Here is a 10,632-nt window from a genome sequence, read left to right on the forward strand (position 1 = left end):
TTCACATGAAGATGCCTTAGTTCACAAATGGGCTTCTTGGTTTTGTTTTAGAGACAATGGATTTTGTTCTCTGCTGCATTTCTGGGCTGACAAACCTCTCTGTTTATAGCACAGGTAGAGCACAAACATGGTCAAGCATAAACTTCCTCATGCTTCCTTGTCTACGCATCTTGGCCTTGGCCTGAAAGGTCACTTCTGCAAGCATGAGGGGAGCACAGCCTCACCCAGTCATGCTCTTGAGGCTGTCAACGAGGGAAGCACATTAATTCATTAGGGAAGAGCTCTGGTGTTTGTGTTTACTCCCTTCACTGACAGACAGGCTTTAGCAGTTTTGATGACCGAGTGCTATTCTTAGCATTCTTTGGCTTTTCTTCACTTCCTAATCAAATTCCTTTCTTTCTTCATTAGCAGGATTCATAGATGTTTTATTTCATATTCCCTAGTGCTGGGCAGTTGGCCAAATGCTGCATTCCCTCTCTATCAGGCACAGACACACCATCCCCACTGGGTGGTTTTCGCAGTGGCTGCTTGCTCTTATGCTGCTTTTTCCGCTCCACGGCAGTACGCAAGGCCTGAAGAATCAAATCTTTGTTGTTCTGGACGTTGTAGTAACTTAGGTTCACCAGTTTGTCAAAATCTTCCTCTGAATAACTCAGATTGTTTATGTAATATGGACCACGGGTATTTGCAACGTCAACATCACCCTCTGCCATCTCTGAGGGACTACGTTTCACACCTAAGGGACAAACAATAACTCAGTTAATTAGCAAAAAGCAATTAGGGTCTGGGTGTTTCTCTGGCATGCACACACCAAAAATTTTCCCTCCGTAGGCATTTTATTGCTGGGCTATTTGGTTGGCAGCAGGGGGGGGGAGAAACTGGTGCTGGTGAAGGGAGTAGAGGTTGTCTTGGGTGCTCTTGGAAATGCCAAAACGAGTACCTCCTCTTCTGAGCACAGGAGGGTGCCTTCAGAAATAGGCTGCTGAAAATCCATGTATTTCAGTGATTCAAGCTTTCCTAAAGCACACCTGCCTTCTCAGTGACCTGAAAGACATTCTTTCACCTGGCACAACCTAGCATGTACCCTAGCACAATCTGCTACCTCACAATCTGCTCTTGGTTCCTACTGGGAAGAATTATCAAAAAATATAGAAAACAGACCTAAAGTAGTAAATTCTATTATCTGAACTGAAAGACTTCACAGAGCCGTATCCTGGAAGCAGATGGCACAAATATTTATTGTCATTTCCTTGAGCTACCTACTACTATAAAAACCTACAGAATTTATGTAACCTCAACAGTGAGAGTGGACCTGATATTCCCTGAATGACTAAGATTTGGCAGGGATGCTGGAAGAACTTTTCATGCCCGTTTCATCATCCCAGGATAATCAACATATGCATCACAGATCCAGGCAAAATAATTAGGCAGGTAGTCCCACAAGCATGAGTTAGGAATTTTATCATCTGGAGAAGAAGTAATTGAGACTTTTGGCACCAAGAGAGGTAGTATGGAGTCATGGGATGTGGTACCAGGACTTAGAAACCATCTGTTTTGAAGTGACCGGCAATGTTACTATTGAAACTCTTCTTAAATTTCAAAGTAGGACTCACTGAAGTGAACAGGAGCTGTCAGAATGTCTCAGTGTTATATTTTCATCACTTTGCTACTTCACACTTTTGTTTTCAAGGCTATCTGCTTAACTGTAAGCCTGGAAATTATTTTAAACAATGAAATCCTTGGATTCCCCAGGGCATTCTCTAACAGGAAAGGATGACAAGTGTGAGAGGAAATAACCACGCTAACTTCTGCCACTGCAGAGAAACAGAACTTCTTAGCATTCTTTGGCTTTTCTTCACTTCCTAAAACTTCTCATCAGTAAACTCTACAGCCTACCTATGAAAAGCCCCAAAAGAATCTGAAGAGGGGCATATGTGCCAAAGGCTGATCCCACCTGCAGCTCTACCACCCAGGAAAATGTACATATTTTAGGCTTCTTGCTGTGGTTCAGATCTAAGCAAAGGGAGTCTGAATCTGTGTTTACAGGATGATCTGAAGAACAGATATTGCATGGTAAAAGAGAGAAAGAAGACAGCCACTGCCTCCATTAATGTGAGGGGTAGCTACAAATTTACCAGGTGCTTTGTAGTCCCTGAAGGTGTCATTTACTAGAGGGAAAAATATCACAAGAGGCGTTTCTGGGCTCTCCTTGTCACCAACAATGTAGCATTCCTTCAGATGTGGAGTTTCTTGATCATCCGGCACCTTTGTAGGGAAAGGGATTCCCTGCTTTGCAAAGTATTTAGAGGCTTCTTTGAGGGGCTGGTCACCGCAATAGGAAAACAAAACAACAGAAAACATCAGAACATGTGGGAAGCACTTTGACTGAATTTGACCCAAACCCAATTTCACTGGGAATGTTTGCGGGGTAGGGGCCAAGTTCTGACAGGTTATGTCATGTACCCAACCGAGGTGTTGTAGACTGTATATGGAGCCAAGATCTGGAAGGCCAGAGTTAAATGGGATGGATCCGGGGCCACCTGCCTGTCTTTCTTTGAAAATCCACATCCCACATTTGGCTATTAAACATGCTGCCTTTAGAGGGCTTTTTATTTCAAATATATTTAAAGTTCCTAAATACAAACTGTGCTTGGATTTATTTGCATATCTGGCCTTCTGCATCAAACCTCTCTATTGTTATGACTGTACTGTCTTGAATATACATTTCCTCATGCATAAGAATATGTCTGACTGCATTGAGAAGTCTTAGACAATTTTTACATACGTTTAGCTTCATTCATGCAAAATCTGTCTGCCTTCAAATCAGATAAAACACATTTACAAGTAAAAATGGGCAAATTAAGTTTACTAAATGGTTATCTACTGATAACACTTGTACTGTTCAATAAAGATATGCGACCCTGGTAAACTGTTAGCTTATTTACACTTCCCAGATACTGGGAAAAAAAAATTTCTGTGCGTAGAGGATCAGCCATTCTGGGAACTCAGTGATGAAACAGAGGTATCAGTAAAGAAGGATGCACGAGGCTCACCCCTGTCTGGGAACCTGAACTGTAGTTGAAATGCAAAATGACATCCACTTTCCTTTCCGGCCTCATAAGGGGTGGGTAACTGGTAGCAAAGGCAAATGCTGTATCGATGAGGATGAGGTAGTCTGTTGCTGCTGTCAAGTGGTTGGGCTGAGAGTCAAGCTCGCAGTCTAGAAAAGAAGCAATTTTTTTTTTTTTCAGGGGTGGTACTCAATAGAAGAGATGTGCTGAGAAAAGTCAATTGTTAACAAAAGGAGAATTCAGCTTTTCTTGGGTCTTAGAGCTACCTATATAGCTGATAGCTGCAGTTCAGTCGTTTTTCAGTTCCTCATCTGGCTTCCTCTTTTCACCATTTACTCTGCAATTTCTTTGGCTTTCTCCTAATTAAGAGGGATAAACTTGGGGCTCAGAAGAATAGAGTTAATTCCGGCCCCCAGTTTTGTGTGTGACTCTGATCAGGTCAATTTTTTTTTTTTTTTTAAATGGAAAAAATTTAAATGGCACCTTATTGTCTCAACGTGCTAAGATTAAAGCTGTCTGGTGCCTTGCACGCTACAAGAACAGGGGGACAGCTACCAAGGGCCGCAGCCGAGGCAGGCAACACCCCTTCTGCAACATGGAAGGCCTGGTACCAGACTGAGCACTAATTCCCACGCTGTGCCACAGCCAGTACTGTTACAAATGTTATATCTTACTTATTAGTAAAATGGTGACATGAAACAGGGCCCCCTCACCCATCCCTTGAGTACTTCCCGGGCAGGATGTGACAGCATGTGATGACACCAGTGCCATGCCACAAGCACGGAGGCTGGCTGGCTGTCACATCAGCAGACATACATGGGTTGATTGATCAGGGTCTTTCTCATCCATCAGTTGCCAATCATCATGAAATTTTTAAGAACTTATTTTTGAAGCCTCTCCTGCTAGCTAGTTTCAGCTTCTGGTAACAAACAGTTTCAAATATTATCAGGGAACAGAATAAAAAGGCAGCCAGCTTGATAATCCTTTAAGCAGTGTTTCTTTTTCACAAGGATGATGTAAAATGTAACTAAAACTATGGTGCTATTACCATACCTTTCCATTTGGAAAACTCGCTCTCTAGGTAGTTGTTGTTCATCTGGAGGCCCTTCAGGAAGTTATGGATTTCTGAAGCCGCTGGACGTGACATGGCAACATCTCGGAAAATGTCTGAAAAGCTGTCAGTGGGACAAACCACCCGAGTATCCAGCTCATTTGGTCTTGCAGGGAATAGGGTTTCATCATCTGCAGAAGAAATTATAACAGTTCTTGTATGTGGTCTCATTGTTGCGGTTAATCTGTGCAATCATAATTTGTTTTAACATGTTTGGCAAAACTTGGACTACCTTCTCTTTTTATCTCCACAAATCTCAGAACTAAGCTTTGAAAAATCCATTTCTTCTTTTCAGTCCACATAATTAATGTTCCTCACTAGCAAATGCAAGGTCTTTGTTTTAACAACCAGAAACTACTCCCTACAAGTGCAAGAAGATAAACCAAACCACCCTTTTTGCTACATTTCCCTTACTTGTCATCTTTTTTTCTCTGTGGTACTTCTGGCTTGTGTGTTTCTCCTTGAAATCCCACCCCGCAGATCTTTTTTAATTTGGTAGCATGTTTTGCAAATCTCATCCTTAGGACTAGTTTGGAATGACTTGCAATAGTACTGAAGTTTGTAACTGTGCTTTGTAGACTCCAGAGAGGCAGGGATGGTGATTGCTTTTGTTTCTGTGAAGCTTTATGCCATATTCCAACTTCCAAAAGAGGAACCGGAAGACTGTGGATTGCTAGTCTACGGGGATATTTTTCTCCAGTTTTACCCTTGTGCTCTGAAAATGGCTCATATGAGGGCCATTCTTTCTTTCTTTTCCTGTGACCCGTGGATTCTTTTCTCACACAACTGGAATTATTGCCATACTGCCATACATAGCATGAATTTCCTCCCGGTTTCCGTGTTGGATTACAGGAAGCCCTGAAGAGGGAATTCCAAAATGGCTTTGAAAAATTCAGTGAGAGAATAACAGCACAGAGGGTGAAAGAAAGAAAGAGAAAGAGGAAAAAAAAGGCAACAAAATAACAAAATGGCATACCAACAACCCACCTATATCAGTAATTTTGTCTCGGGTCCATTTGTGCCAGAAGTCTTCTGAGTGAATGGATAAATACCAAGCATCCATAAGATTCAAGGAAAATACACTGCTCCAGATCCCTGTGGCATAGGATATATTTGATAGAAAGTAAACTGGTAAAGACCTGGAAATGTTTTCATTCACAATGACCTTCAGTATCTTCTGCATTCTCCAGCAAACTTTATTCATTACATTATCTTAGTGCATAAATAAAATGGAATGTCTTTATGAATTGGTATATGAATCCATAATGTATAGAAAGGATCTAATTTATTGGGATATGTGAAGCGTGCTGGTAGTATTTTCAGTATAGCTGCTAACACATTCATTTTTGTTACATGGCAAATAAAGTTTTGTCAAGTACATCTTAATATTTTCCACCTGTCCTCAATGTTTCTTATTCCCCAGGTTCTCAGTGGCTGTAACTCTGAAGGTTTCAGTTATTTCCAGCATAATCCTGTTACAGGTATGCAGTTATCATGCAGAACTGTCAACCACAAAGTGATAGGACAAGAGCAAACAGCCTCAAGTTGCGCCAGAGGAGGTTTAAATTGGATATTAGGAAAAATTTCTTCACCAAAAGGGTTGTCAGGCATTGGAATGGGCTGCCCAGGGAAGTGGTTGAGTCCCCATCCCTGGAGGTATTTAGAAGACGGGTAGACGAGGTGCTTAGGAACATGGGTTACTGGTGGGATGGCAGGGTTAGGTTAACGGTTGGACTTTATGATCTTAAAGGTCTTTTCCAACCTAAACGATTCTATGATTCTATGATGCACTAATATCCCTTAGAATGAGGAAGCTGACGTAAAAGTTTTCAAAATAGAAAGTCTAAAGGCATGAGTCTTCTGATATGTCTTCTGATTTTTGCGGGTTTAAGGCATATCTGGGTTACATTTTCAAGTTCCTCTAGTAACAGATGTAGCAAACTGGATGGCAGTCCAGACTGCCACCTACCTGCAGCCATCTTTCAGGCTGAGAAAACACCCTTACCTGCTATGATTAGATGTGCTGGGTGCGGAAAGGTGCTTTCCTGAACCCTCCAAACTGCAGAACTAAACTTGGCGCTCCGGGGAGGAACTGAGTGATGGATGGAAGAGGCTACACCTGAGCAACCTGGCAATCTCCTGACCCAGCAATGCTAGCCTGCAGTCAGAGGGATGGGCTCGGCCATGCAGAAAGAGCTGCAGGATCTATGCAGTCAATCCCTGCTCTGTTCAGGGGCTGGGGTGCAAACGAATTTGCTGAAAACCTTTCAAATAACTGTGTCACCGCAGTAAGCAACACTGCCTGAATGAGGGGACTCTGGGTCATCGGCAGGAAAGAGGGACATAAATGTCCCAGCATCGCTCTAGAGAAGGGAAGAAGAAAGTGTGAAGGTGGGAGGTGTAGGAAGGGGTCTGGTGACCTCATGGCATTTCTGACCACAAAAGAGGAGACCTGGGTACCTTTCTGACATCTTCCTTACACCTCACCACTAGCTGTAGTGAAATCTCCACATGGGCAAATAGTCTTAACTTCTCAAAAACTCCCTGAAACTTCCTTTATGCAATTGGTGGAAGTAGGAAGAAGAATGAAGCAAGAGATTGCTTTTGCAAAGGGAAAAAAAAAAAAAGATTTCCTTACTGCTTTTGCTGTTCTTATGCAAGAGGGAAAAAAGGTAAATATGATGACCTATTTGCAGTCTGAAATGGAAGTGTTATCCTGGAGGATTAATCAGGGTTAGATGGGGCAGGAATATTGTAGATAAAAGGCTGTATTTTAGAGATTCAGCCTGCAGAAGAGACTGATGATTTAACTTAGTGGCAATGTTTCACAAATTTTGTTCTTTACAAAGACATATAAGTATTGTGATGGCCTCGTGTCAGTAAGCATAACCACATAAAAAATCAGGTACATCTGTTCAGCTGAATAAAATTGCAGAGAAAATTAAAAAATCCTGCAGATAGTGACTTGCTATCAGTTCTAATATGTTACCATATACTGCTCCTGGCAGATAAAAAACATACTAACTGCTTCATTTCAGAAGAGGGGGTTGCACAGGAGTAGCTTGTGTTATATTACATTACATTTCTATGGAGCAACAAATCACCTTCCAAAAAGCATATTCTGGATTCTGGGATTTTCTTCATCAGGTGACCCATGAAGAACTCACTACCAAAATCTTCTGCACGAATGAAGGCACCATATTTTGGGAATCCTACCTCGTAAGGGGTGAATTCCACCCATTCTGAAAGAAAAAGCACAAGACAGACTGGTCACAACAGCAGAGGCACAAATTAGTTGAATAAAACATATGATATTGGCCAGGCTAGGGCAGACTCATTTCTAGCTAACACGCTTTGCAGACAGACATTTATTCACTGTACATTTCACAGTGTTGAATGTGAAGAGTCAATTGTCCTCTTACACCTAAATTTCTCTACAAACTCTAGATTTCTGAGGTAATTTAGCAGGTCATTTCATGATAATGTCCTCCATCATCCTGCTTTTGGTCCTGAATACAGCCAAATATACTAAGACATTCAAAAAATTAACTATTAAAATTCTACTTTTAGGTAGATTGGTCCTTTAGAAGATTTGTGCATTGAACTGATTTCTTTACCTAGTCCTAAATTGACCCCTATTGGGATTAAACATTAAGTGCAATTCTGGAGTATTATTACCTCTAAAATCCTGGTCGCTGATCTTATCCTTCACATTGAGAGAGAGGTAGATGGGCAGGGGATTCTGACCCTGATTTAGTGCCTGCTGCTGATCTGTGAGCTTATGGAAGTCCTCCTGTTTTGAAGAAGGACAGTAGCTGAGGACAGTTAGGTGACACAAAGAGCCTCCCACTTCATCGAAGCCTGGGCTCTGGCAACACAGCACACACCCAACTCCGACTAGGATGTTTTCCACCCGTTTAGTTCAGAGAGGTGCCATCATCCCGATCCCTGACCCTCCCCAGCCCACAAATAGTCCTAAGTTAAGTTCATACGCTGAAAAATTCTGAAAATTCAGTGGTAGAAGGAAAATGTTGTTACATTATTTATTTCAAGAAAATGTCTGGAAATATTTGAAAAGCACTCTTGGCATGAAACATTTCATTCAGAAAGAGTAAGTCCTGCCCTGACTGCCCAGAAAAACATCTTTGCCTCAGACCTGTTAATATAATAGCCTCAGACGAAGTTAATATTTGGAGAGCCTTGACCCTTAAGGATTCTGCTGCGGAGCATCTTGCGTAGTCAGCCAGGGTGGAAAGGGCAGGAGAATTTGGGAGCTGTGCCGAGGCTTGAGAGGGTGCTGAGTTCAGATCCTCCTCGAAGGAGAGCTGCAGGTGCTCCCCCTTGCTGGAGCAGCCTTTGGAGGGATGGCTGTGCCACTGGCCTTCCCTTGGTGGTGCTGCTCCGGGGGACAGGGCTGTGGCACCGCAGGGACACTCGCAGCTCCCTCTGAGCCACCCCTGGGGAGTCTCTCGCGTTGTGCTGTGCTCAGGCAGTAGCAATTTGGATGTATGGGGACTTTCTTGTGTTACAGGGGGAATGTTTTCTCCTCCTTAAGTATGAATGGCCCCGTTGGGAAGGAAATATTTATGAATACTAAAATAGAGCCTGAACATTGCCTTCTGGTGGAAATGTTTACAGGGTGATGTAATCCCATTAACAACTCAGAGGTACTGTCTTTGGGTCTGTGTTTGTGATTTTTCTTTGCCTTGTCACACTGTGCAGTGCTTTTAAAAGAGCAGCAGGATGTTCGTTTAAATATTTACATGTGAATTCATTTTAAAGTTGTCCCGTTCTTTCTTTTTATCCCCACCCTTTCTGTACCAGGTGTGATGTTAAGGTCTGCGTAATACAGCCAACAAACACAAAGAATCATACCACCACAGCACATGCTTTAGGCATCTATCCAAAAAATCAATCAAACAAGCAAGCAAGCAAAACCCCCCTTTTCCGTAAGGGTTGTCCAACACTGGCATATGTTGCCCAGAGAAGTTGTGGAGCCTTCACCTGTGGAGATACTCAAAAGCCCATGGTTCAGGACAGCCAGCTCTAGCTGACCCTGCTTGAGCTGTTGGACATGATGACCTCCAGAGGTCCCTTCCAATCTCAACCATTTTTTGATTTACTGTCTGCCCTCACCGCTATATTCACTAAATATGCAAATCTGAAGAGAAGTGTGCTGCTATTGTACCTTTTCATGTAACATGGTTTCAATGATGAGTCCCCATAGATCCGTGAAACATATCTGATGTCCTTCCTGTTCCCTCTGGCACAACTCTTTTAAATAGTATTTCAGACGGTTGGGGGCAAAACAAGTAAAGAACTTATTTTTGAGCACATGCTTTCGGGTATCACTGAGTGTTTCCTTAAGATCCTTCTGGGACCAGTCAGGATCTCTGTACAAGTTTGACATGGTCCTAAAAAAAAAAAAAAAAAAGAAACAGAAGGACAAATGTAAGTTCTGAAGCAGAGCTTTGGGAAGTTTTCATGTTATCATGCCTTGATTTACGTGAAAAGCACATGCGCATGTGGTATCATCCACATGTTTAATTGGTACTGAATTAATTCCAAATGCTGGCAAATACCCAGCAAAGGGAACAAGAAAAAGCCACAGCAGAAAAAGTAAGTCCTTTCTGGATAGTAAAGATGATACAACTCTTCAGATCACTTCTTGACATCACATATAGAAAATGGCTATGAAGACTTTGCTTATCTTGGTCTTACCATGTTGTGCCAGATAAACCAGTGATGTACGAGACACAGTCCAAGACATTCAGTTCCTGCACACTGAGAAGGTGAGCGTACATGGCTGTCAGAGCTCTGGTTCCACCACCCGTTGTCATGATTGCCACCACAGGTACCTGTTCAATCCCCAAATACATGCAGTTAGTTACATGGTCTGAGAAGGGAGAGAGGCGTTACTGATTAGAAAGGAGAAAGTTACAGCACTGATAAAGTAATAAAGATGCTGCATGCCACCAGTCTGCAAGGAGGAGAAAAACCTGACTTATTAATGGAGCATAGAAGGAGTAAGAAATATTTCATGTTTCCTCTGCCAAGCAGCTGGGCATTAGGACATGAAATCCATCATCTCAAACATCACATTTTCAGTGCTCTATGGAAAAATCAGTAACGCAGACCAGCAAAAAACTAGAGGTAATGGTACCTCCTGCCATCTGAACCAGATTTTTATCAGATGCAGTAGACTGGAAAACATAGGTGCTGCCTCACAGTTTACATGTGAGTAGTGATAACTTCTGTGTTGCTGAAGTTTGCTAAAGCCAATTTCTACTGTTGTGTAGTTATTTCACAGGCCATACTAGATGAATCATGACTGATGGGTTTAAGAGCACAGACCAGTTCAGATCCCCTGAGGCCGGAGACTGGTGACACCATCCCCTTTTACAGTTGCTGGAGGGGAAGAGGAACCCTAATCACTCCACCTGCCATGTA

At 42.4% G+C, this 10,632-nt stretch overlaps 1 protein-coding gene across 1 annotated transcript in view; it reads right to left on the reverse strand.

Moving 5' to 3' along the window:
* Window positions 1-425: 425 nt before the first annotated feature.
* The window catches only part of LOC104127574 (cytosolic phospholipase A2 epsilon), a 35,197-nt gene continuing 24,990 nt past the window's right edge, over window positions 426-10,632 (reverse strand). Inside the window, exons 14-22 of the mRNA XM_035895747.1 lie at window positions 9,904-10,040; window positions 9,371-9,596; window positions 7,861-7,975; window positions 7,287-7,424; window positions 5,170-5,277; window positions 4,125-4,313; window positions 3,054-3,220; window positions 2,136-2,322; window positions 426-736 (exon numbers count right to left, since the gene is read on the reverse strand). Of these exons, the coding sequence (XP_035751640.1) occupies window positions 426-736; window positions 2,136-2,322; window positions 3,054-3,220; window positions 4,125-4,313; window positions 5,170-5,277; window positions 7,287-7,424; window positions 7,861-7,975; window positions 9,371-9,596; window positions 9,904-10,040 (1,578 nt within the window). The remainder of the gene's footprint in view (window positions 737-2,135; window positions 2,323-3,053; window positions 3,221-4,124; window positions 4,314-5,169; window positions 5,278-7,286; window positions 7,425-7,860; window positions 7,976-9,370; window positions 9,597-9,903; window positions 10,041-10,632) is intronic.

Source organism: Egretta garzetta, unplaced genomic scaffold (assembly GCF_000687185.1).
Source record: "Egretta garzetta isolate BGI_Z169 unplaced genomic scaffold, ASM68718v1 scaffold526, whole genome shotgun sequence".
In the NCBI taxonomy this organism is placed as follows: domain Eukaryota; kingdom Metazoa; phylum Chordata; class Aves; order Pelecaniformes; family Ardeidae; genus Egretta; species Egretta garzetta.